Source organism: Bos taurus, chromosome 10 (genome assembly GCF_002263795.3).
Source record: "Bos taurus isolate L1 Dominette 01449 registration number 42190680 breed Hereford chromosome 10, ARS-UCD2.0, whole genome shotgun sequence".
Taxonomy (NCBI): Eukaryota; Metazoa; Chordata; class Mammalia; order Artiodactyla; family Bovidae; genus Bos; species Bos taurus.
In genome coordinates, this window is record NC_037337.1 from 65,309,069 (window position 1) to 65,332,918 (window position 23,850).

Sequence of the window (23,850 nt, forward strand, 5' to 3'; positions counted from 1 at the left end):
AACCTAGGGAAGTCTCGTATGCCAGGAAAGCCATGAAAAGCCGGGGAAGATAATGAGGGATAGTTTCTAGAAAACAAAAAGAGAAAGAATTTATTTCCAGCTCACCCTGGGAGACTCTTTCCCCGGAGCGGGGGTCACATCTGAGGCCACCGGCCTCTCCCACCGCGCTCCCGGAGCTCCTCCGCTCGGCCGGCACCGCATCCCGGCCTGCGCGGGAACCAAGGCAGAGTAGGAGTCCGACGTTGAGTCCTTTCACAGGTTAGTACTGATGGTTAAGTCCGAGGTCTTGAACTGCTTATGCAGTGGGTTGCTGAGGATGAGAGGCGAGCTCCCCTTCGTCGGACTTTCGAGGTCGTTGACGCTTCCTTCCAAGAAGAGGCGAAGAGCGCTGGGCCGAGCGTAGTGCAGACTCAACACCGCGGCTCCGAGGAGGAGGCACAGGACGCCTGCGATAGCGCAGTCGGGGCGGGGTTGGGGGTGGGTAAAGGAGGCTGTTAGGGCTTCAGAGCCCGGCCTCCCCATCTCCATCTATTAGAAGTATCTGCATTTCCTCCCCAGACACACACATACACAGACACATACACACACACACACACACAACCCGCAGAAAGATCTCTAGTATGGATACATGATACGCGGGTTCTGTGCTCAGTGGGTAAGAAACCGAAGGAACCCTTCCGAACTCCGTTCCCCTCCCTCATCTGCAAAATAGGTGTAACAATGTCCGCGTCTACGAACTATTGAGCGGGACAGATCAGATAATTTATGTGAACTCACTATGCAAACTGGAAAGCGCACGCTGGTATAAATCGCGTCCCGGCTCCCAGCCACCGGGGGCGTGTTCCCTTGGTCCTCACCAGTGGCCAGAGTGATCCAAAAGGCTGCGCCATAGTGAGTGGTGAGCTCGGAGGAGCCGACGCGGAGCTGGCAGAGAGGCACGCTGGAGATAGAGGCGAAGGCGAACACCGAGAAGAGCGCGAAGGCGCCAGTGATGAGGAGAGTCAGGCCTCCGTAGTGCGGAACCGGCATGGAGAGCAGCATGTTGGAGAGGAGCCAGAAGCAGAAGGCCACCCTGCGGGGAGTGGGCGGTAGCGCTGTGAGCCTGGTCCTCCACCACGCCCGGCTTCCCAAGGGCTCGCTGGCTCTACATCCCAACCCAGAATCAAAGCCCGGGGCTGGGATGGCAGAGGCGCAGGGAAACACCGGAGGGGAGTAGCCGGCGTTTAGCCGTTTCTGGTTCTCTTCGGATTCCGGCGATCGGTACCGACGTCGTAACTATCTGCCCCCGAGGCTGCGATTCTCACCCCAAGCGCGTCGGGCTGCAGCGGGAACTCACATCCCCCGGCTCACGCGCCCCCACCCCAATCCACGCCACCCCACCCCCACCTCTGCCACATACAAACACACAGACGCTGTGTCTTCTCACCATAGAGTGGCCGAGGCGTAGTGTCCCGCCAGGCGGTATTGGCGGTAAACCCCACAGGGGCTGCTCGGAGTGAACTTCTCCGCCAGATAGAGAACCGGGTTCGGCAGCCCCCTCTCCAGGGCCTCCGCGTACGCCCCTGCATAGTTTTGGCCAAACCGCCAGATGAACTGCTCATTGTAGTCGATGGTCTCGTTCAGCTGCTGCACTGGGTTCCCTGCGGATGGCGGCGAGGTCACCCGGCTGCGTACAGCTAGGACCCGGCGACTAAGCGGATTCAGTTGGGAAAGTGAGACTCCGAGAGAAATGGGTTTGGCAGCGGTTGAGGAAAACACAAATCAGTGAGGGCCAGAAGCTATTTGAACTTGTGGAATCTGTCCTCACAGGTCCCCCAGCTGCTCCTGCCATCCTCCCCCGACCCATGGTGTCTGTCTGCCAACCCCAGGAGCTCACATAGCCGCAGCCCCCTCACCTGTGAGTGTGATATTAACGCCCTCCAGGCCCACATGCAGACCGACGTGGGCTCGGACGCGTTCCACGCTGAAGGCCTTGTAGGATGTTTTGGTGCTAACGCTGCCGACTGACCATTCTGCGCTGAAGTGCGCGGCTGTGGGGAGACGCACACGGTGGGGGCGGGGAAAGGTCAGGGAGAAGATTGGGGACGTTTAATTGGGTGAGTGGGAAACGGTGCACAGAGTTGGCGGGTGTTGGGTGGGGGGCGTCTAGAGCCCAATCCATATATACGGTAAGGGTGGAAGCCCGGGCACTAGAAAGAGAACGGTAAGAGGGAGTGGGAAACCAACCGAAGTTCTCCACTTGCCCAAGCGTCCTCTGGCCACCCCCTTCCTCACCCCAGGTCCTCTCCCCATCCACTGCATGACACACTCACCCACAATTTCTGCTCCTATGAACAGGCTGAGAAGAACTCTCACCAACCAGAACCATCGCTGCAGGAGCACACACTGGGTCAGGTCTGGGTACTGCCTGACCAGATTCCCGCAGACCTCCCTTGACCCCACGCTGCCCTGGCCTTTAGTGCCTCTGCAACTTCCCTCTCTTGCCCACCTTTCCCAGTTACATTCTTGACCTTTAAAGGCTGAAGTCAAGTCATGCAAGTGCCTCTGAACCATCGGCATGTCTGATGTATTCTGGCTGCGTGTTTCTACCTCCCTAGCCCCATTTCCCAGTCCACCCTGCCACTGGGCTGTCTCTACCTTATGCTCTCCCACCACCCCCATCCCCTTTCTTCTCTGGCTATCTGGTTCCTACTCCTGGTGCTGTTTCCTGCTCGGCGCACTGCCATGGTGAGGCTCAGTGAGTCCAGAAGTGCTAGGCAGGCAGGGGTCACCTCCCTCAGGAGAGGGAGGCCTCAGGGTCTGGTCACCAGGTAGAGGAGGTGAGACACTACATCTCAGATATTACTAGGCATGCCAGTTTCCCAGAAAACCAACACAAGACCTGGGGAACCTTGAGAAACACACAACTTAGGTTCTGGGAAAGGGGGAAATCTAAGAAAAAGTGCCTAGTTTACCACAACTTTGAAGAAATTGCTTTAGGATGGGGACACACGACAACCAAGTGCAGAGGCGAAACACAGCAGTCTGAGTTGCTGTTTTCTGTCCTCTTAGCCAGAAGGTCATCACCCGGAGGTCAGGAAGGGGGTGGAAAGGGAGTGGAGGTGCAGCCTGGGGAGAGGAGGAGGTCCCTGCAGCAGGTGAAGCCTTGAACTGACCCCAAGATTACCAGACTGGACACCTACTCTCTGCAGCAGCCTCCTGAATGTTCCAGCTAGGGGGTCCTCTCTGAATGTCCTGCAGAGGCTCTCTCCCTGTTTTTGGGAAGGGGTGCACACTGGACCAGACTACTGGTGTGCTCCCCTGTGTTTGTCTGGTTCATTGTGCTTCAGCCTGACTCTTCATGAAAGACCCTGCTGCCCTCCTACCTGTCCTGGTTCTCCAGAGACAAGCTATCCAAGATGCCCTCCATCCCCCAGACCAGAGCTTCTACTACCCCCTTACCGAGTGGCCACGAATCCCGGGTAAGATGAGCAGGAAGCTGGCGGCCAAGACCAAGAACACGAGAATGACGATGAGTAGCGGGACACTAAGGCCGGCGGCATGCCGGGGCTGAGGGTAGAAGGGCAGCACACCATTCCACAGAGTCATGCTGCAGCCCGGCTGAGCTGGGTGTGTTCCAGCGGGGAGAGCAATCACTGGCCTCCGAGTCCAGGTCCCACTTCCCTTTACTCTGTCCCCTGCGTGCGAGCACTGGACCCAATGGACAAGTCAAGTCTGAACGTCTCTGCTCCCCTTTAAGGAAGCCAGCAGCTAACTGCTCTCAGGCGCTCTGGATTGGCCGATATCGAGTTAGGTAAGTGGGAGAGCGGGCTCTGAGGGTTCGCTCTGCGTTTGGAAGTCGCATGGGACCTGAAACCCCTTTTATAGCAGCGTGGGCCGAGCGCTGAGCGCTGTCGGGACTTCGCTGCTGGGTCCGGGAGGGAAAAGATCATGCAAATAAGAGGCGGAGGTCATTATGCAAATGAGAGGAGCCCCACCCGCCTAGCAAGAGGGAGCGGCCCAGTCCAGATGCTCACATCTGGCGCTGGTCTAGCCTAAGTGGAACACCTGCACAGCTGGCCTCAGAGGATCCAGAGAGGAGGGTGAGAGTGAAGCCGGGGGTGGCTGAGGATCTGCGGAGCGGGGAAGGGAGGAAGTGGGGAGAGGCAGGAAGCAGAGCAGAGAGGCAAAGATTCCAAGAAAAAGACTTCTGACCGACGGGGTCCCTAAGCCAGAGGTTGGACCGGTACTTGGGACTTGATCTTCCCATCCCTCAGTGTCCAGGGACAGGTATTCACTGAGGGATATGAGAGGCTTGTGCCCTTAAAAAAGTGCCCTCTGGGTGTGGGTCCTTGGCGATACTTCTAAAAGCTTCGCTCCAGAAATGGGGGTGGACACAGCTCGCGCCAACTGTCAGCGGTGGGAAAGGCTGGCTCTGTGTTCCTCATGGACCACCTCCCACCCCGCTGGTCTCAGGGTCAACATGCTCCGCGCAAGGCCAGAGGTACTTGTGCTCCTGGGAGTTCTGCTGTCTCTACTCCTGGATCCAACGGGTAAGTACCAGGCGCTAGTTCCCTTGGGAGTTGAGGAAGGGATTGGTGCAGGCAAGAGGCTTCCTGGGGCTGGAAAATGGGGTGAGATCGCTGCGCGGCTCAGCGAGATGGTAAACTTCCCGGCGCAGCCTAGAGGCCGCGGGAGCATCTCCACTTGGGTCGGGTTGGGGGCCCTCAGCTGGCGGACCGAGGCCATCGGGTCCCCCAGGGGTCGCAGGAAAGCTAGCAGTGAGCGGACCACTCTCTGACCCACAGGTGGCCAGGACTCACTCTCACTGACCTGGGAAGTGCAGCGCTATGACGGCTGGTTCAACAACCTGAGGCACCACGAGCGTGGCGCTGCGGGTGCGTCCTGCGGCCTGGGGTGGGGAACGGCTAGTGGAAGGCAGGGGTACGGGAGAACCGGCGCGGAGAAGCCGGCGGGAAGGGAGCGCGCCAGCCAGCCGGCCCGCTGCCTGCGCGGCCAGCTCCTATACACACCTGAAGGCTGAAGAAGGGGTCTCGTCGGTCGAGTGGGGGTTGGAGGGAGGCATAGGGCGAGATTCAAGGGCTTGTTGGGAACGGCGTGTTCTGACAGAGCCCGGCTCCCTGCTTCCCACAGGCTCCCGACTGCAGCGCCTTGTACCGGCCAACTACGCGGACGGCGTATATCAGGCTCTCGAGGAGCCGCTGCTGCCCAATCCGCGCAGACTCAGCAACGCCGCCACGCGGGGCAGCTCCGGGAGGCCGTCCGGCCGCAATCGCACGGTCCTGGGGGTCTTCTTCGGTGAGGGCAAATGGGAGAACAGTTCCGGTGAGGGTTGACCTGGCGCTTAGCTCAGCGCCTAAGGAGATGGGCCCTGAGGCCGCTCTGCAAGTCCAAAGGACACCGACCCAAGACTTCAAACCACGTCCTCACCGTCCTCACCGTCCCCACCGCCCCCCAGCCCATCCCCTCAGGCTACACTTGGAGCCTTTCTTCGTCTTGGACGGATTTGAGGGTGTTGACCAGCTGGTATTTTGCTCTCCTAATCTTTCTCTTACCCCTTACTCCAACCCAGGAGTGCCACTAGCCTTCCCTGTAGCTCCTTGGAGCTAGGTCCCCTGCCGCCCCTCTCCTCCCCAAGTGAGGATTAACTTCTTTACCCCCGGAGAGGGAGGGGGAGGCACGATCTGTTAGGAGATGGGGACTGGCTCCGGGGAGCCCTTATATTTATTGTATTATTTTGATTCTCACCACGACGTGATGGGGGTGGGCGAGGAGGGTACTATAACCCCACTTTACAGATTAGAAGAAAGTTTTAGAGCTGGTGGAGCGGCGCTTGAATTGGAACATCTGTCTTTAGGCTCCCTGGAGGTGGGGAATAGCGATTCTTACCAGATTGAACCCCACGACCGCAGGCTACCACGTGCTGTCCGACCTGGTCAGTGTGGAAAAGTCTGGCTGCCCAGCCGAGTTCCTTAACATCCACATCCCGCCCGGAGACCCCGTGTTCGACCGCGACCACAGCGGGGACGTGGTCCTGCCCTTCCAGAGGAGTCACTGGGACCCCGAGACCGGACAGAGCCCCAGCAACCCCCGGGACCTGGTGAGCGCGGCAGGCGGGGGTGTGGGGCTGGCGGGACCCGAGGCAACCGCGGAGAGGATCCCATCCCGCCGCACCCACGACAGCCGCGGGCCCTCACCCCTCCCGGACCCGCCTGGCCGCCCGACCCCCGGCTCAGCCTCCCGCCGTCCCCGCAGACCAACGAGGTGACCGGCTGGCTGGACGGCAGCGCCATCTATGGCTCCTCGCACTCCTGGAGCGACGAGCTGCGGAGCTTCTCCGGGGGGCAGCTGGCGTCGGGGCCCGACCCCGCCTTCCCGCGGGCCGCGCAGGCCCCGCTGCTCATGTGGATGCCGCCAGATCCCACCACTGGCCGCCGCGGGCCGCGGGGGCTATACGGTGAGGCGGCGGGGGCCGGGCGGGGCGCGGTCCAGGGACGGCGAGGGGTGCCCCGCGGTCCAGCCCGCGCTCATCTCCTCCCTGCTTTCCCGCGGCGCGTGCAGCCTTCGGGGCCGAGCGAGGGAACCGCGACCCCTTCCTGCAGGCTCTGGGTCTGCTCTGGTTCCGCTATCACAACCTGTGGGCGCAGAAGCTGGCCCGGCGGTACCCGCTCTGGGGGGACGAGGAGCTGTTCCAGCACGCGCGCAAGAGGGTCATCGCCACCTACCAGGTGGGTTCCCCACGGCCTGGTCCCCGGGAGACTCCAGAGCCCTCGGTCCTGGACGACCCCGCCAGAAACCACCACCCCCCTGCCCAGAGAGCTGCCATCTAGGAAAAGCCCCTGAGGGTGATAAGCAGGCAAAGCGCTCCTCACGCAGGAGGTTTTCTGATTATTATTTCGCAGCCCGCTCCTCACCCACCTGCCCTGGTTGCTTGTGGGGAACAGGAACCTCCGCACCTCTCCTGTCTGAGAGTGTCTCCTGTGACTGTCCCTGCCTGGTCCTTATCTCCCTCCTAAGCCTTCCTTGAGCTCAGATCCCTCGTGGCCTGGCTGCTCCAGCGCTGGCCTCCCCTTTCCCCTCTCTTGACCCTCAGAACATCGCCATGTATGAGTGGCTGCCCAGCTTCCTGCAGCAAACACCTCCAAATTACACAGGTGAGGAACACTTGGGTTGAGGGGGTTAGGGGAGGGGGGTGATTAAGATCCATAGGACAAAGAAAACTGGTGGGTTCTTGTGATGAGAGTATGTGAGGGTAAGGAGCCTGTTTTTCTTACTACCCCTGTGGACAGAGTATCGCCCTTTCCTGGACCCCAGCATCTCCCCGGAGTTCCTGGCTGCCTCTGAGCAGTTCTTCTCCACCATGGTGCCCCCTGGCGTCTACATGAGGTGAGGGAAGGTCTGGCTGAGCAGCACACTGGGAGAGGTGAAGATGCAGTGGCCTTGGGGCCTGGGACCTTTCATATACCCCACCCCCACAGTTTCATGGGGAAAGAGAAGCGGAATTTGGTCCCCTGAAACAGAACCCTGGGGTAGGAGTCCAGTCTTAACAGGGAGGTTTCTCCATTTCCTCCTAACAGCTTAACTTCAGTTGCTGAGAGCAGGATTTGTCCAGCAGCTGTGTAACTCTCTTCCCTCCTTCCCTTCCTACCCTGTGTGGACAAAGAGCAACCTCTACCTTCAGTCCACACTGATTGCCAAATCCCTGCTGCAGTCAAGGAAGTTCAGAGGACACCCCTTAGTACTCACCAAATGGCCTCTGAATGCCTCACCCCACATCAGCCCCACCCCAGCCTCTTCCTTGAATTCTCTTACCGCATCCTTGATTCCCCATTTCAGAAATGCCAGTTGTCATTTCCAGATGGTCCTGAATGAGAGTTTTGGCAGCTCCCCAGCTCTCAGAGTCTGCAACAGCTACTGGATTCGGGAGGTCAGCTTGGGGTCAGGGACAAGGGAAGGTGGGTCAAGGTCAGTCTTGTCACACAGGCTGGGAAAAGCAACAATTCCAGTTCATAGGTGTTGCTGCCTCAGGGTGGTGGGAGATGAAGGTAGAGTGATCAGAAAATTATCTGGGAACAGCAGTTCAACAGGCTCTAGGCCTGGCCAAGGGCCCTTTGTCCTGGGATGCTGCAGTGGTCTGGGTGAGGGGGACCCCGCACTGGGAAGGAGCCTGAGGACCTACCTTGAGTATGCTGTTTCTTTCCAGAATCCCAATCTGAACAGCTCTCAGGCAGTGAATCAGCTGCTGCTGGGAATGGCCTCCCAGATCTCAGAGCTAGAGGACAATATTGTGGTGGAAGATCTGAGGGGTAAGCACTGGAAGTAGAAGGGATGAGGGCCCAGAGGCCCGTGAGCCTGGGGACCCTTCTGGGTTAGTCACCAGGGAGTCGGACATGACTGAGCGACTTCACTTTCACTTTTCACTTTCATGCATTGGAGAAGGAAATGGCAACCCACTCCAGTGTTCTTGCCTGGAGAATCCCAGGGATGGGGGAGCCTGGTGGGCTGCCGTCTATGGGGTCACACAGAGTCGGACACGACTGAAGTGACTTAGAAGCAGCAGCAGCAGGCCTAGGGAACCTACAATGTAAGAACACACACACAGCAGCTATTAGAAAAAATTAGAGGAAAATAACTGTATTCTAAATTACCTACATCTGAGTATGTAGGGGGTAGCTTGTCCAGCACCATCTTGAGGTTAAGGAGGTGGGATGGGGGATTTGGTGACTAGAACCATCCTGAGTCTTAAGGGAAGAGTTTTTTGAGAAAAATTGCTCCTGGTCACAAATGGTGACATTGACATGTGCTGGATATGGGTAATGCCAACAGCCCAATTCAAGGCTGCTGGGTAAAGAAGGGTTAGGAGGACAGCCTAGAGCCAGGTCCTCTCTCCTCCTTAGATTATTGGCCTGGCCCTGGCAAGTTCTCTCGCACTGACTACGTGGCCAGCAGCATCCAACGTGGCCGAGACATGGGGCTGCCCAGCTATAGCCAAGCCCTGCAGGCCTTGGGGCTGAATACCCCGGGGAACTGGAGTGACCTCAACCCCAACGTGGACCCTCAGGTCAGAAATAGTGATGATAATAATGGCAACTAAAGCTTTCTTGAGGTGATACTAAGTCCTTTACATGTGTAACCCATTTAATCTGTGTGAAGAACATTATAGAGTAGACACCATCATTGTCCCCATTTTACCGATGACATAATTGTTAAGTCCATCTCGGAGGCAGGATTCAAATTCAGGCATCTGATTCCAGAGTATCCTCACCGCTACTCTGTACCATTTCTGCAGAATGACCCCTGGGTGGGGAGCCATTGTCCTGTTCCTGCAGGGTCTTGCCCCATGAGATGGATGACCCTGAAGCTGCTGGTCACTGGAGACAGTCTGGGTGGTGACACACTGGTCCTCCCACCAGACTTGTCACCACTTGAGGGGGCTGCCTAGAAAGAGGAAACTCTCTCAGGGCTAAGCAGCAAGCCAGACCGTGGATGGGGTCCCATGTTTGAGGGATGGGGCAGTAGTGGCCACCCTCCTAACACAAAACCACACACGTATGCTCACACACTCCTCACCTCCTGTGGTGCCCCAGGTGCTGGAGGCCACAGCGGCCCTGTACAACCAGGACCTGTCCCGGCTGGAGTTACTCCCTGGGGGGCTCCTGGAGAGCCACGGGGACCCTGGACCCCTCTTCAGCACCATCGTCCTTGATCAGTTTGTGCGACTGCGGGATGGCGACCGCTACTGGTTTGAGAACAGCAGGAATGGGTAAGGCCTGCCTGGCTCCTGCCTCAGACTCTGTCTTGGCCTGGACCCCAGACCCTCTGCCTGTGAATGGCCTCCATGGGCCCTTGACTCCCAGCTGACCCACAACTCCCTCCCCACCCCTCTGGGTCTATTTTTCTCATCTGGGTTCCCAGGCCCGAGTTTGCTGGAGACCTGTGATCCCTTCTCATCCCAAACAATTCCTGGCTTTCCCCACCTTAGGCTCTTCTCTCCAGATGAAATTGCAGAAATTAGAAGCACCACTCTTCGGGACGTGGTGGTGGCTGTCACCAATGTGGACCCTGACACCCTGCAGCCCAATGTCTTTATTTGGCAGGATGGTGGGTGGCCTGGGAGAGCTCAAGCAATGGTGGCAGAGAAGGGGCAGAGGTTGTGTGTGGGGGGGTCACTTGGTGCTGTCTCAGGGGCTAGGCACCAGGCAGTTCCCTCTGTGTTGGTCTGGGAGGCCTGCATTAGGTGCCTCCCCCAGTAGAGACTAGACTGGTTTGCAGGCTGTACCTTGTGGTCGGGTTGGGGTGATGCTGAGAGGTGGGATGTGGAAGAGGAACTTTTGAGGGGAACAAGTTCCAGGGAGGTGGATCTGGGAGGGAGCAGTACCTGGCCCTTTACAGGAGAAGAGGGGAAGGATGCCTGGCCAAGGAGTGGGACGCTCAGGCCTTGAGACCTTCTGTGCTTCTCCCTCAGGTGCACCCTGCCCTCAGCCCCAACAGCTCACAACCGGAGACCTGCCCCCCTGTGTGCCCCTGACAGAGATTCATTACTTCGAGGGCAGTGGTCCTGGCTTTGGCATCACCATCGTGGCTTTGTGCTGTCTTCCACTAGGTAAGCCCTTCAGCCCCCTCAGCCATGTCTCTTCTCTCAGCTCCCCTCCTCTCCACAGACTGTCCCCACCCCTTGTTACTGACTGACCTGTAGGGTTCAGGCCTGAGTTCATTTGAAGCCAGCCTCAGGATGCCTTAGGAAGGGAGGGGCAGCAGCCAGGGCCTTGGAAAACCCACAGGTGAGGGGTTCCTCTCCCCACTGGCTCCTTCTGACCCCCTTCAGTGAGCCTGCTTATCTCTGGGGTTGTGGCCTATTTCCGGGGCCGAGAGCGCAAGAAGCTCCAAAGGAGAGGCAAAGAGAGTGTGAAGAAGGAACCAGCCAGTGATGGAGTGTCAGGTGAGATGGGGCCAAGGGGAGGGAAGCGGGAAGAGAACCGAAGGTGCGGGGTGCTGTGAAAGAACCAGCTTACAGATGTGGGGAGAAAGCCAGGCTTCAGGGTGCTGGCTCAGACTGGAACTGGCCTGAGGGCCGGGGCCTGGGAAGCTCTGCTGAAACGCTCTGCCCTGCCCGTCGTCCCTTCCCTAGCGATGGAGTGGCCGGGCCCCCGGGAGAGGAGCTATCCAGTCACCATCCAGCTGCTCCCAGACCGGCGGCTGCAGGTTGTGGACCGGCGGCTCTCTGTGCTCCGCACCATCCAGCTGCAGCCCCCACAACAGGTCAACCTCATCCTGTCCAGCAACCGCAGATGCCGCACCCTGCTGCTCAAGATCCCCAAGGAGTATGATCTGGTATGGCCCAGCCAGCCTCCCCAGCCTGGGCTGCCCTCGCCCATTTCCCTTCTACGGCGAGTCCCCTCAGGTCACCGTGTCCTCAGCTGCAGGGCTCGTCTGTGAGGGCTGACACTGGGAGGAGGCACTGCTCTCCAAGGTCCCCACCCAACTCTCCCTTTGATCCCCTTGGGCCACTCACCGGGCCCTAGCCGGGTTGGAATGGGAGCCTTTTAGTTTCCTTCCCCCAACCCAAGGACCTCTGAGGGGAGGCTGAGCCAGGAGCTTGAGCATTAGCACGGCCTTCCTTCTGCCAGGTGCTGCTGTTTAACTCCCAGGAGGAGCGGGGTGCCTTCGTGCAGCATCTGCGGGGCTTCTGTGAGAACTGGGCTCTGGGCCTGGACATGGCTGAGATGAGCGAGTATGAGCTGTTCAGGAAAGCTGTGACCAAAGAGCAGCGGCAACGCATCCTGGAGATTTTCTTCAGACACCTTTTTGCCCAGGTGCTGTGACCAGGCTTTTTGGAAGCAGAAGGGGCCCAGGGGTAGGAGGAAAACTACTCAACTGTCCAACCTGGGCTGGACAGTACCCTATCTAGGGTGAACTGAGCTTCTGTCCTGAGGGCTGGAAACAGACAGCCCTGCTGGAACCCAGGTTTTGCTACTCACTAGGGCATCACCTTAGGCAAATTACATCGCCTCTGCTCTGATTTCAGTTTCCTCGTCTATAAAAGAGTGATTAAAATAGGATCCATCCCCTTGGGTTATGAGGATTCAGAAAGATAGTCTACGTTTGTGGTCTTCAAAGTGTGCTCCCTGGACCAACAGTAACAGCCTCATCTGGGAATTCGTTAGAAATTCAAGTCCTCAGGCCCTTCCCCCAGACCTAGGAAATCAGGAACTCTGAAGCTGGGACCCACAAGCCCTCCAGAGGATTCTGATTCACTCTAAAGTTTGATAAACACTGTTCTATGTACAATGTTTAGCCCTAGTGCTGGGTACATGATTGCATGTAATGCGTGGAAGTTACATATATGGGCTTCCTTGGTGGTTCAATGGTAAAGAATCTACCTGCCAATGCAGGAGATGCAGTTTCAATCCCTGGGTCAGGAAAATCCCTTGGAGAAGGAAATGACAACCCACTCCAGTATTCTTGCCTGGGAAATCCCATGGACAGAGGAGCCTGGTGGGCTACAGTCCATGGTGTCGCAAAAAAGTTAGACATGACTTAGCCACTAAACCACAGTAAGTTACATGTATGTGACTTTTAAAATCAGGCACATGGCAACCCTGTCTGAACTGACAAAAGAGCGTATCTTTAGCCCCTTCCTGCCTTCCATTCATGTCTGCTGCAGTTTCTGTCACCGGTGTAGGCTCTTTCACTTGGCATTCCCAAACACTGTCCCTCCTTGCTCCCACCTCATCCCCTGCTAGTCTCCCCTCTGCAGGAGAGCAGAAATGAGCGACCACCAGGGCTCACCTTTCTGATCCAGACTTTGGGAGATGAGAGGGGTCACTGAACTGCTTCCAGCCCAGGCCTCAACTCTTCCTCTCCCTCCCTCTGCTGCTGTCCAAGTACAGGTGCTGGACATCAACCAGGTGGATGCAGGAACCCTGCTCCTGGACTCATCGCAGAAGGTGCGGGAGGCCCTGACGTGTGAGCTGAGCCGGGCTGAGTTTGCCGAGTCCCTGGGCCTCAAGCCCCAGGACATGTTTGTGGAGTCCATGTTTTCTCTGGCCGACAAAGACGGCAACGGGTACCTGTCCTTCCGGGAGTTCCTGGACGTCCTGGTGGTCTTCATGAAAGGTGAGGGGATGGTGGACCATCCCAGGTGCCAAGTATCTTTCAGCAGAGAGGTGACAGGGATCCCCCTGTCTCTTCCCAGGCTCCCCAGAGGACAAGTCCCGCCTGATGTTCACCATGTATGACCTTGATGGCAATGGCTTCCTCTCCAAGGACGAGTTCTTCACCATGATGCGGTATGGGGTGGGCCCCCTCCAGTCCTGAGACGTCTTGGTATTTTAAACAGGAAAACAGGTCAGGTCAGAGGAGGGTAGGTGAGGAGGTTATGTGGCCGTCTGCATTGAGAGGTGGCCTAGGTATTGCATCCTAGATGCCCAGAGCATCCAGCTTCAAAGTTTATCTGGCCAGGCCCCTGCCCCCAGAAGGGTCTGTTTCTTCAGTCAACACTAGCCAGAAAATTCTCCCAAGTGAAAAAACACAAACAACACCAAGATGACCAGTAACAAAGCCAACCAGCCTCTTTTGGATGCTGTCAGGTCTTTGCTAACTCTTCTTCTTTTTAAAAACTTTTTTCTTATTTTGGTTGCGCTGGGTTTCGTTGCTGTATGTGGGCTTTCTCTAGTTGCGGCGAGCAGGGGCTACACTCCTGTTGTGGAGTGCAGGCTCTAGACAAGTGGGCTCAGTAGTTGTGGCACACCGGCTTTAGTTGCCCCAAGTCATGTGGGGCATTCCTGGACCAGGGATTGAACCCATGTCCCCTGCACTGGCAGGCGGATTCTTATCCACTGGACCACCAGGGAAGTCAGGTCTTGGCTGATTCTTCTAAGGCTGTGCTTTACACAGTGAGAGCATGAATCCTGGAGGACAGATGCCCTTCGTCACTGCCGATGTTAATCACCAGGACAGGCAGGAGGAGAAAAATGGAATGTTGTTCTATATTTCAAACTTTCTCTCTTCCTGCTTCTTAAGCCATCTCTGGTTGTAGTGTGCCAATAAAGACCAGTTTGGGGCTCACAGACGTCTTATTCCTGGAGACAGTGCTCCAGTAACACAGCTTCCTGCAGCTCTACAAGGACAGGGTTCATATCTCATCCACCTTCTCCACACTGATTGGCACATAGCAGGCATTTGATGCATAGGCAACTGAATCAGATGAGACAAATGAGCAAATGAATAAACAGAATGCAAAAAACAGCTCAGATCCTTTTAACTTTTCTATCCCTGCAAACCTTACTCATTGCTTTCCGTGATCCCCTTCACTGCCACCTCTCTTGCAGGATAGATACAACAACTGGACGTGGGCTTCTGAAAGGGCTAGGGTGAAGCTGATTGCAGTTGTCCCTCGCTGGGTATGCTGCTGCAGGACCCTCTGGGAGAGGGTTTCTGCGCCTGGGGGCTAAGCTCCCACCTCCTCATCCTGTGCTCAGCGTGGCTCTGGCTCAGTCTCACCCTGAGCAAGTGGGATGATATATTTTTTTAATGTGATGGCAGTTGTTTGCTGTGTCATGCAGGCAAAGCTTTTTTTCTGCTGGACTCAACACAAATGTGCACGTGTGTTTGCTTGTGTCGAAAGCGCACCTAAGAAAAAAGTATGGCCATTGTTGATGCTGTCACGTTGGGTGTAGAGACACTTCTGCCTGCGTCCTGGGGTGTTGGCACAAGGAAGCAGAAGCCACTGTGGCTACATCTCCTCCCTCAACTCCCAACTGTCTGTGCCCCCACTTAACCATGAATGGGGTGCCCGGCATGGGTGTGGGAGTTATCAACACGAGAGAGCCTGCCACTTGAGTGGGCTGTGGCACACCTGGACATGTTCCTACACTCAGTGGACATTTATCCCCCGTTTGAGGGCTGCTTTCTCTAAGTGACTGGTCAAGGTCACTTTCAGTTTTGTTCTGCCTTTCGGGCCGTGGCCACCCCACCCAGCTTAGCGTCAGCAGCAGGCTCGATGAACACCTTCTCGGTGCCATTTCCTGGGTCACTGGTAACCACACTAGATAGTCTGGGGCCTGCCCCACCCAGCACCTGCCTGCCTAAACCTGACCTGGCTGGGTGACAGGCTGCTTTCTTCTTGGGTTCCCCCCACCCCCCGACCCAGGTCCTTCATTGAGATCTCCAACAACTGCCTGACCAAGACCCAGCTGGCTGAGGTGGTGGAGTCCATGTTCCGAGAGTCAGGCTTCCAGGACAAGCAGGAGCTGACGTGGGAGGACTTCCACTTCATGCTGCGGGACCATGACAGTGAGCTCCGCCGAACGCAGCTCTGTGTCAGAGGTGGAGGAGGAGGTGTGTAAGTTTGGAAGGCGTCAGGGATGGGCGTATCTTCAAAATGTGAGTTCCTGGTGCATAGCACTCAGGTCTTACTTCTCTCTTAGTCTTTGGTGCCTAGTACAGAGCCAGGCATGTATAATCAAGGGTGTCACCTACAGTTGTGCAATTTGTACACAAAGGTGCCCATGGAGGGGTCAGGGCAGGCTGAAATCTAGCCTACATGCTGCACACCAGCCACGCACATTGATCTGGGGTGAATCTGGCCAGAGGATGAGCCCCCATTTTCTGTATACAAACAATCTGCAGGGCTGCGTCCACCTGGAGGGGGACCCTTTTCCTAATTGCACGAAGTTGCCACATTGTCTAGCAGCAGCCACCTTGTGTGGGTGCTCCGTGTGGGCAGTGAGGGGAGCAAGGCTGGAGAGGGTATGGGGATGTGACCAAGCCACTGCCCTGTAGCCATCCTAGGACGGTCACCTCCCCGCACTCTTGGGGAAGCCTGTCCAGCTTCTTGTTCTCCTCTCCAGGTGTTGGAGACATTTTTAAACCAAACATCAGCTCTCGAGTGTCATTCATCACTCGGACTTCTGAGGAACGGTGAGAGGGAATGGGGCATGGGGAGGTGTCCTGACTGGGTCCCCTGCAGGGAAACGAAGCAAGTAGGGCTGGTGAGATCAGCCCCTGGGCCAGACATTTGCCCTCTGAAAGTTGCTCTTAATGCACAGTTGTTCTGAGTCTGTATTCCAGCTGCATCACACACATACCCACATACCCATTTACTGTTCAGGAGCCTGGCTCTTTCTGCCCCTCCAGGACACAATCTTCACACAGAACAGATGACCTGACCATATCCATTCCTTCGGTCCTGCCTTCTGCCAGACTCCTCTCTGATCAGTTTTATGGGCAGGATCTGTGGACAGAAATGAATCCCAGGATCTACCCCCTCCCAGCCCACCCTCAACCCTGACGTGGCAGTTCTTCTCCTGCCTGCAAAGACAAGGGGATCATGAGCCCCATTTTTCTTTCCTCAGTTCTTGCCCTCAGGGAGTGGGGCTCCCTGCCTCGAAAGCCCCGGAATTAGGAGGCCCTGGGCTGAAGAAGAGGTTTGGCAAAAAGTGAGTGTTTTCTAGAACCTTGATCCATGAAGACATGGGGAGAAGTCTCGGAGTCTTGGTCTGCCCACCTCCACCCACAAGAGACCATCCTGAGACTCATTCCACATGTCCCTGACCTGGCTGGCAGGCTGTTAAGTCGAATGACTCTTCAACCTCTTCCAACTTCTGCACCCTACTCTTTAGGCCAGGGGCCTGGCACTCGATGCAACACCAAGATGGCAGGGAGGGGTCCCCTGGCTCCTGCCTGGTTTGGGTGCAGCAGTGAGGCCTGGGCAGGGAGCAGGAGGAGAGACAGAAAGGACAGACAGGAGGAAGTGGAGATGGAGTAGTGGGGAGATGGAAGAGTGGGTGGACGGGGCAAGTCAAGATGAGTGGTAATGGCTTGGGAGAGTGGGAGTCACCCCCCAGAAGCTTTTTCTTTCATCTATTGCGGCCCATCCTGACTGCTGCCAGAGCACCAGGTCTCCTTTATAAGGTGGCACTTAGGGGAGGCCAGGATGCACTGACCTCAGGCTACCTGCCTCCCATTGCTGCAGGGCAGGGGTGCCCCCTCCCCGGCTGTACACGGAGGCGCTGCAGGAGAAGATGCAGCGGGGCTTCCTGGCTCAGAAGCTGCAGCAGTACAAGCGCTTCGTGGAGAACTACCGGCGGCACATCGTGTGCGTGGCTGTCTTCTCAGCCATCTGTGCCGGACTGTTTGTGGAGCGCGCTTACTGTAAGAGTTTCAAGTTGCAGGAGGGGAGGTGTGAGAGCCTTCTGGTTGTTTTTCCCGAACCTCAGCGTCTGGCCTGGGGGACCCAGGTGTTCTGACTCAGGCCTCTGTACTGTGCTGTTCCACCCCAATTCTACCCCCAGACTACGCCTTTGCCTCGCCACCATCGGGCATTGCACAGACCACCTTTGTGGGCATCATCCTGTCACGGGGCACGGCGGCCAGTGTCTCCTTCATGTTCTCCTACATCCTGCTCACCATGTGCCGCAACCTCATCACCTTCCTGAGAGAGACCTTCCTCAACCGCTACGTGCCCTTTGATGCTGCCGTGGACTTCCATCGCTGGATCGCCATGGCCGCTGTGGTCCTGGCCAGTATGTGGCAGCTGGGCATGCTTGCCATGGCTGCAGGCCCCTGGGTCTAGCTGTGGGGGAGACAGTGGGGACACTGGAGCTACTTGTACTTCCTTCTCTCCTCCCTGTGCCTCCTGTCTCCCCGGGGCTGGAGTTAGTTAGGGTTGGCCGTGGGAGGCATCTCTAATGGGATCTGTCTCTTTCAGTTTTGCACAGCGCTGGCCACGTGGTGAATGTCTATATCTTCTCAGTCAGCCCCCTCAGTCTGCTGGCCTGCATCTTTCCCAGCGTCTTTGTGAATGATGGGTCAGTTCTGGGGAGGACCCCCCTTGGGAATTCTGGGGAAGGCCTAAGGGTACAACAGAAAAGAGGTAGATGGCCCTAGACTCTCCACTCTTTCACTGAGTGAGAGTGAGAAGTTAGTATCCTGAGGAAGCCGAGAGATGACTTCCTTGCCCTCAGGAAGGAAGCTGGCCATGACTTGCCAGGAAAGGACTTTGGGAGATGAAGTTGGATACTCTTTCCCATGTGTACCTGACACACAGCTTGCTTTCTCAGCCTGCCATCCATTTACTGGGCAAACATTTAGGAAACATGTCTATGTGTCCATCCTGGAGCCAGAGAGTAAGAATGCCAAGATACATGCAGTCATTCAACAAGTATTTCTTGAGCACTGACTCTGTGCCTGGCATTGTTTGAGCCTAGTGATAGAGCATAGAGCCTCATGGAGCTTACAGAATATGAACCAGGCACTCAAGAAAGCAAAGGTTAGCTGCAGTAGGGGAATTCAAGATTACACAGGAAGAAGAACTACTTTGAGATCAGAGAGTAGAACACAGGAGGCTGGGGCCCATGTTCTTTGGAAGGATCCCTGGTCGTCTGGGTAGAAGCCCAGGAACCTCTGTATTCAAGGCCATCAGGAACAGAGTCACATTGCAACAGTGGTGGAGCTCTTCCTGCTCCAGCCTGAGGTTCTGGGTGTCTTTGCCCTACAGGTCCAAGCTTCCCCAGAAGTTCTACTGGTGGTTCTTCCAGACAGTCCCAGGTAAAGAGTAGATGGTATGTGGAGTCTGGGGGTTCTGAGGACTTCTGATTTTGTCCTCATCTTCCTATGAATACACACTTGTCTATAGTGTTGACAGTTTCCCTTTGAAGGCTCCAGGACAAGCTTTAGTTCCAGCTTCTTTAGTTAAGCTGTTCTGGGAGCCAGGGCAGAATGGGGACATGCTCTCTGCTACTCTCAGCCTAGGCTGAGGCCCTGAGACCCGGACTGTCTGACCCTGTCTCTGCTGCCCCCAGGTATGACAGGGGTGCTCCTGCTCCTGGTTCTTGCCATCATGTATGTCTTTGCTTCCCACCACTTCCGACGCCGCAGCTTCCGGGGCTTCTGGTTGACCCACCACCTCTACATCCTGCTCTATGTGCTGGTGAGGGACTTCTCTGGGTAGGGCCAGGCCACAGGGCAGAGATGAGCATCATGATGTGGGGAGGGAGAAGGCTGAATTGGACTCAAGAGCTTCGACTGAGGCCCTGAGATCTGAGGCCACAGTCTGTGGAGTTGTGCCAGCCCCATGCACTCAACCCAGGCCCAGGGCTGGGGCAGGAAGTGTCTGGGTAAGGTGGGTGCAGAAAAGGGGCTGGTCGGCTGGGCCTGAGCTGTACTAACTGGCCATGTCTTCAGCTCATCATCCACGGCAGCTTTGCCCTGATCCAGCTGCCCCGTTTCCACATCTACTTCCTGGTCCCAGCACTTATCTACATGGGGGACAAGCTGGTGAGCCTGAGCCGGAAGAAGGTGGAGATCGGCGTGGTGAAGGCGCAGCTGCTGCCTTCAGGTACCAAGCTGGCCTGACCTCAGGTGGGGAGCATGAGAGGTCAACTCATGGGATGTGGGGAGACAGCTTTCCAGGCCTCCTCACCCCATTGTTGTTTCTGAGACCCTCTGGGGAGCCCTACGGCTTTCCTGATGGAACTGCAGCCCCCAGAAAGTCTGGACTTAGTTTCCAGGACTTGCACACAACGAGAGGTGACTACTGAAAAGAGCCAGTTGAAAGGCATTCAGAGGGGTTTAAGGACGAGAAAGACCAGAACATGCATGACTTGGGAGCAGGGCAGGGAACCGAACATCTCTCTCCCATTTCTTCATTCGGAAAAACCCCTCTTCAGAGACAGACAAATGGTCCAGACCACAAGAGTCTGTTGAGAGTCAGTGCTGGCCAGAGCAGGGATTCACATCAACACAGAGGGTGATGGAAGATATTTAAGGGTTGTGGGGCTGGCTGACCCTCAGAACTCACATAGTAAGAAAGTTAACCTCGTTCAACTTTATATCGATCAAGATTACTTAAGAGCAAAGTCTCAGCATGGTCTTCACATGCCTTTTGCACCCTCCAGTACTTGCAAATCTCCTTTTTCCACAAAGAAAGCACAAGCCTGAGGCTCAGCTGTGGTCAGGCAACAAACAGGATCCAGCTAAACTGTGATAAAATGTGGTACTTTCTATTTAGAGCACATAACACTTAGATGTGTAGGGTGGTGGTTAAGAGCTTGGCCTCTAGAGCTAGATAGAGCACATGACACTGGTTTTCCACCTGCCTCAGTGACCTAAATGTTCAAGGTAAACTGAGTTGAAAAAATAAATCAATTTAAAGAAAAACATCAGATCAATGATAATGCGGGAGGATGAGCACATAAGTCCCACCACAAAGGTAACATTCACATGCTGGAAATTTGGCAAACACTGAGGTGGTACTTGGGGAGCCTGAGGTCCCCTGACCTAGTACACTGGTATCCAGGACAGTGGTGTCAGCCTGGGCCCTTAGTGGGAGGAAGCAGCAAAGAGGAGGGGAGGGGCTAGAACAGGGGAGCAGAGAAGCCCAGCTCTTGAGTTACCCAAGAAACATATAAAAGGGTCCTCCAACCCCCAACCCAGAAGCCCTACTAGGTCAGATCACGTGGCTGCTCCCTGTGCCTGAGGTGAGTGATGAGGACAGGGCACCTGCTGATTCTCAGGTACCAGGAACAAGCCCTCTGATCCCTGCCCCTCCCTGCCCACGACCCTCAGGAGTGACCCACCTGGAGTTCCAGCGGCCCCAAGGCTTTGAGTACAAGTCAGGACAGTGGGTGCGGATTGCCTGCCTGGCTCTGGGGACCAACGAGTACCACCCCTTCACGCTGACGTCAGCGCCCCATGAGGAGACGCTTAGCCTGCACATCCGGGCAGCGGGGCCCTGGACCACCCGCCTCAGGGAGATCTACTCACTTCCAACGGGTGACAGCTGTGCCAAATATCCAAAGGTGCCCACCACTGGGACCACTTTTTGGGGCTCTAGCATTGACAGAAAGTCCCCACCCTTCCTGACCCCAGGATAAGATGCTTTAGCTACTGTAAAGCCAGACTGGGAGAGGGCTGGGGTTCCTCAAAGAGACTGGTTCTCCCTGTCCCTCTTCCCCCACATATCTAAGCTCAGAGCTTGGGAAGGGCCAGGCTCATCTCATCTTCCTCTTCTGTTGGCAGCTGTACCTTGATGGGCCATTTGGAGAGGGCCATCAGGAGTGGCATAAGTTTGAGGTGTCAGTGCTAGTGGGAGGGGGCATTGGGGTCACCCCCTTTGCCTCCATCCTCAAAGACCTGGTCTTCAAGTCATCCTTGGGGAGCCAAATGCTCTGTAAAAAGGTGAGTGTTTACTCTCTTCCATTCTTCAAAGAAATAGGGACAGACAGCCTGATTGTGTCCCCACATCACAGCAAAGCAGCATGATAAAAAGCCCTGGCTCCTTGAGCTGAGCTGAGTCAGAGCCCTAGTCATGTGTCCCCAGATCTACTTCATCTGGGTGACACGGACCCAGCGGCAGTTTGAGTGGCTGGCTGACATCATCCGGGAAGTGGAGGAGAATGACTGCCAGGACCTCGTGTCCGTGCACATCTACATCACCCAGCTGGCTGAGAAGTTCGACCTCAGGACCACCATGCTGGTGCGTCAGGGCCGGCCAGGGGGCAACTCTGGGTATGTGGGTGGGCCGAGCAAGCCAGGATGGCCAAGGCGCTGGCTGTGACCTTGCTCCTCTGCTCCCTCCCCCAGTACATTTGTGAGCGGCACTTCCAGAAGGTGCTGAACCGGAGTCTGTTCACGGGCTTGCGCTCCATCACCCACTTTGGCCGTCCCCCCTTTGAACGCTTCTTCAATTCTCTGCAGGAGGTCCACCCAAAGGTCAGTCCCACTCCCAACCATCCTTCCCCTGCCAGGACTTCCTGGCCCTTGAAGAGCCTGCAGCTGTGTCCTGAGCAGAGGACCTCAGGATGGGGTCCAGGGTTGGAGGAGGGCTTTAAATCCCACCCCTGCCGCCCCAATTCAAGCCTCCTCCTCCTCAGCGCCTGGGGTCAATGCCCTGGTCACTCCAGTCAGGCTTGGGAAGCAGCTCCTGGGGAGTGAGCATCTCAAGGCCACAGGCCTCTCCTCTGCAACCACTGCTCTCTCCCCACCAACACTTGATAGGTGCAGAAGATCGGGGTGTTCAGCTGCGGCCCTCCAGGAATGACCAAGAATGTAGAGAAGGCCTGTCAGCTCATCAACCAGCAGGACCAGGCCCACTTCGTGCACCACTATGAGAACTTCTGAGCCCACCTTCCCTGGTTCCCGGTCCCTCCATGGACCAGCCCTGCCAACAGTTTCTGTCAGAATTCACCTCAGGCCTCAGCCAGAGAGCTGAAAGGGCCTCTCCCTCATTGCCCTATCTGTCCCAGGCTCTGAGGAGTTAGCAGAGACACTTGCAGCTCACATCACAGCAGGCTGTGGCAGATAAAGTGGGGAAGTCTCCGCCTTGTGATAACTGAGGTGAAGAGACAGCTGCATTTTTCTCTGCTAGATCCCCATGTCTTTTTCCCTTCCACAAAATCAGTGAATAGTGTTGGTGTTTTCGTGGCCTAGGCATTTGAGGGAGGATGGGTAGGGTACCTGGTGTGAAGAGAAGGCTCAAGAGAAAATCTCCTCAGAACCCAGCTTAGAAGCTTCAGTGTTAAACCTGGCAGCCCAACTGTCTCAGTTCAGTCTCTGAGGGCTTTGCCCTCCAGCTCTACCCCAAAGCCCTTCCTGCTCCTAGGGGATCAGGAACGCTGAGTGATGCCCACTGCCCACTGCCCTCACCTCTTGGCAGACCCATCTCTTCCTGCTGGAGCAGCCCTTCAGCTCCAGTACCACGGGAGCCCAGCCTCTCTGCACATCATCCAGAGTCCCCTCTTGGCTCCCCACCTTCACAGGAGTTGGATGACCAGCTGTCCCAGTTTGCCCAGGACTCTCCCAGTCTTAGCGCTGAAAGTTTCTTGTCCTAAGAAACCCCTCAGTTCCAGGCAAATGAGGACAGTCAGTCACCTTCCACAGGGGCCAACCTGGGACATCCCCTCCACGCTCTTTAAGACTCTTCCTTTTCCTCCTTCAAGTGGCTCATTCCTCAAAAGCTAAGCTTTAATTAAAAAAAAATTTTTTTAGTATAATTTACATATAGTAAAGTGCACAAATCTTAAAGCTACCATGTACAACACGTGTTGCTACTACTATCCAGATGAAGATCTAGGACATTTGCATCACCCCAGAAACTTCCTTTGTACCCCTGTCAGTCCACCACCCCCAACCCTTAGTAGCAACCACTGATGTGAATTATATTATCACCCCAGATTCATTTGTTCATATTGAATGTATTCTTTTGAAACTGGCGTCTTTCACTCAACAATGTCTCTGTGATTCACCCATGTTATTGTGTATATCAGTAGTTTGTTCTTTTCTCATGCTGTGTCAAGCTCCATTGTAGAGATGTACCACAGTTTGTTTATGGAGTCTTATGTCGATAGACATTTAGATTGTTTCTAGTTTCTGATAATTATGAATAAAACTACTATGAACTTTCTTATGACTTATTGTTTGGTGTACATAATGCACTCATTCCCAAGAGGGTATGTATCTCAGAATGGAGTTGCTGGGTCATAGAGTCCTCCAGCCAGCGGGACCTGTGGCAGGGAGAGTTTCAGGCCGTCTCCACATTCCCGCCCCAGGCTTCTCTCCCCATTGGTTCTATTCTACCTCTTCTGACAGGTCAAATGGCTTGAGCCCCCTACCCTATGTACCAAAGGAATCTCTGAGAGAACTGGAAGGACACCAGATCAGGGGCCAAGAGACCTGGACACTACTGCTAACTCTGCCTTTATAAGTAGCTACAGAAGAAAATCCTGTAACTTCTCTGAGCCTGTTTACTCATGTATTAAAATGTCTGTGTAGATACTAGGAAGACAGATAGTGATACTGGCCCAGAAAATTACACAGATGAGGAAATGTATGAGAATATATTGTACAATT

The 23,850-nt window shown here is 55.7% G+C and overlaps 2 protein-coding genes across 6 annotated transcripts; one reads left to right on the forward strand and one right to left on the reverse strand.

Annotated features, from left to right (window-relative positions):
• Window positions 1–63: 63 nt before the first annotated feature.
• Window positions 64–5,139, reverse strand: DUOXA2 (dual oxidase maturation factor 2). 3 transcript variants are annotated; one of them, XM_059890871.1, is made up of 7 exons: window positions 5,013–5,139; window positions 3,442–3,478; window positions 2,313–2,370; window positions 1,896–2,030; window positions 1,427–1,640; window positions 858–1,072; window positions 64–446 (listed from the first exon to the last, which is right to left on the reverse strand). In XM_059890871.1, the coding sequence occupies exons 1-7, from the start codon at window positions 5,063–5,065 to the stop codon at window positions 253–255; spliced, it is 906 nt and encodes a 301-aa protein (XP_059746854.1). In that variant the 5' UTR covers window positions 5,066–5,139; the 3' UTR covers window positions 64–252. The 3 variants fall into 3 exon arrangements, with proteins under 3 accessions (XP_059746854.1, XP_002690989.1, XP_010807713.2); XM_002690943.6 differs by lacking the exon at window positions 5,013–5,139 and having other exon boundaries at window positions 3,442–4,089; XM_010809411.3 differs by lacking the exon at window positions 5,013–5,139 and having other exon boundaries at window positions 778–1,072; window positions 3,442–4,089.
• On the forward strand, window positions 3,988–23,403 carry DUOX2 (dual oxidase 2). 3 transcript variants are annotated; one of them, XM_005211901.5, is made up of 34 exons: window positions 3,988–4,082; window positions 4,456–4,532; window positions 4,788–4,877; window positions 5,134–5,298; window positions 5,913–6,100; window positions 6,256–6,457; window positions 6,562–6,728; window positions 7,094–7,154; window positions 7,290–7,386; window positions 7,837–7,927; window positions 8,204–8,306; window positions 8,898–9,061; window positions 9,588–9,763; window positions 9,983–10,101; window positions 10,466–10,603; window positions 10,826–10,939; window positions 11,129–11,331; window positions 11,628–11,813; window positions 12,891–13,116; window positions 13,196–13,289; window positions 15,152–15,339; window positions 15,852–15,921; window positions 16,356–16,439; window positions 16,976–17,154; window positions 17,295–17,525; window positions 17,711–17,810; window positions 18,500–18,549; window positions 18,804–18,931; window positions 19,186–19,339; window positions 20,569–20,801; window positions 21,022–21,180; window positions 21,323–21,478; window positions 21,586–21,714; window positions 22,000–23,403. In XM_005211901.5, exons 2-34 carry the CDS (start codon window positions 4,463–4,465, stop codon window positions 22,120–22,122), a joined length of 4,638 nt encoding a protein of 1,545 aa, XP_005211958.1. In that variant the 5' UTR covers window positions 3,988–4,082; window positions 4,456–4,462; the 3' UTR covers window positions 22,123–23,403. The 3 variants fall into 3 exon arrangements, with proteins under 3 accessions (XP_005211958.1, XP_010807707.1, XP_059746852.1); XM_010809405.4 differs by lacking the exon at window positions 3,988–4,082 and adding an exon at window positions 4,135–4,269; XM_059890869.1 differs by lacking the exon at window positions 3,988–4,082 and having other exon boundaries at window positions 4,135–4,532.
• The last annotated feature ends 447 nt before the right edge of the window (window positions 23,404–23,850 follow it).

Coding starts and splice junctions, on each gene's coding strand:
- DUOXA2 (XM_002690943.6), bottom strand. CDS start 3,588: ATGACTCTGTGGAATGGTGTGCTGCCCTTCTACCCTCAGCCCCGGCAT. Junction 2,371..3,441: donor CCGGGATTCGTGGCCACTCG/GTAAGGGGGTAG, acceptor GTGCTCCTGCAG/CGATGGTTCTGGTTGGTGAG. Junction 2,031..2,312: donor CATAGGAGCAGAAATTGTGG/GTGAGTGTGTCA, acceptor GTCTCCCCACAG/CCGCGCACTTCAGCGCAGAA.
- DUOX2 (XM_059890869.1), top strand. CDS start 4,364: ATGGGGGTGGACACAGCTCGCGCCAACTGTCAGCGGTGGGAAAGGCTG. Junction 13,117..13,195: donor CCTGGTGGTCTTCATGAAAG/GTGAGGGGATGG, acceptor GTCTCTTCCCAG/GCTCCCCAGAGGACAAGTCC. Junction 21,479..21,585: donor ACCTCAGGACCACCATGCTG/GTGCGTCAGGGC, acceptor TCCCTCCCCCAG/TACATTTGTGAGCGGCACTT.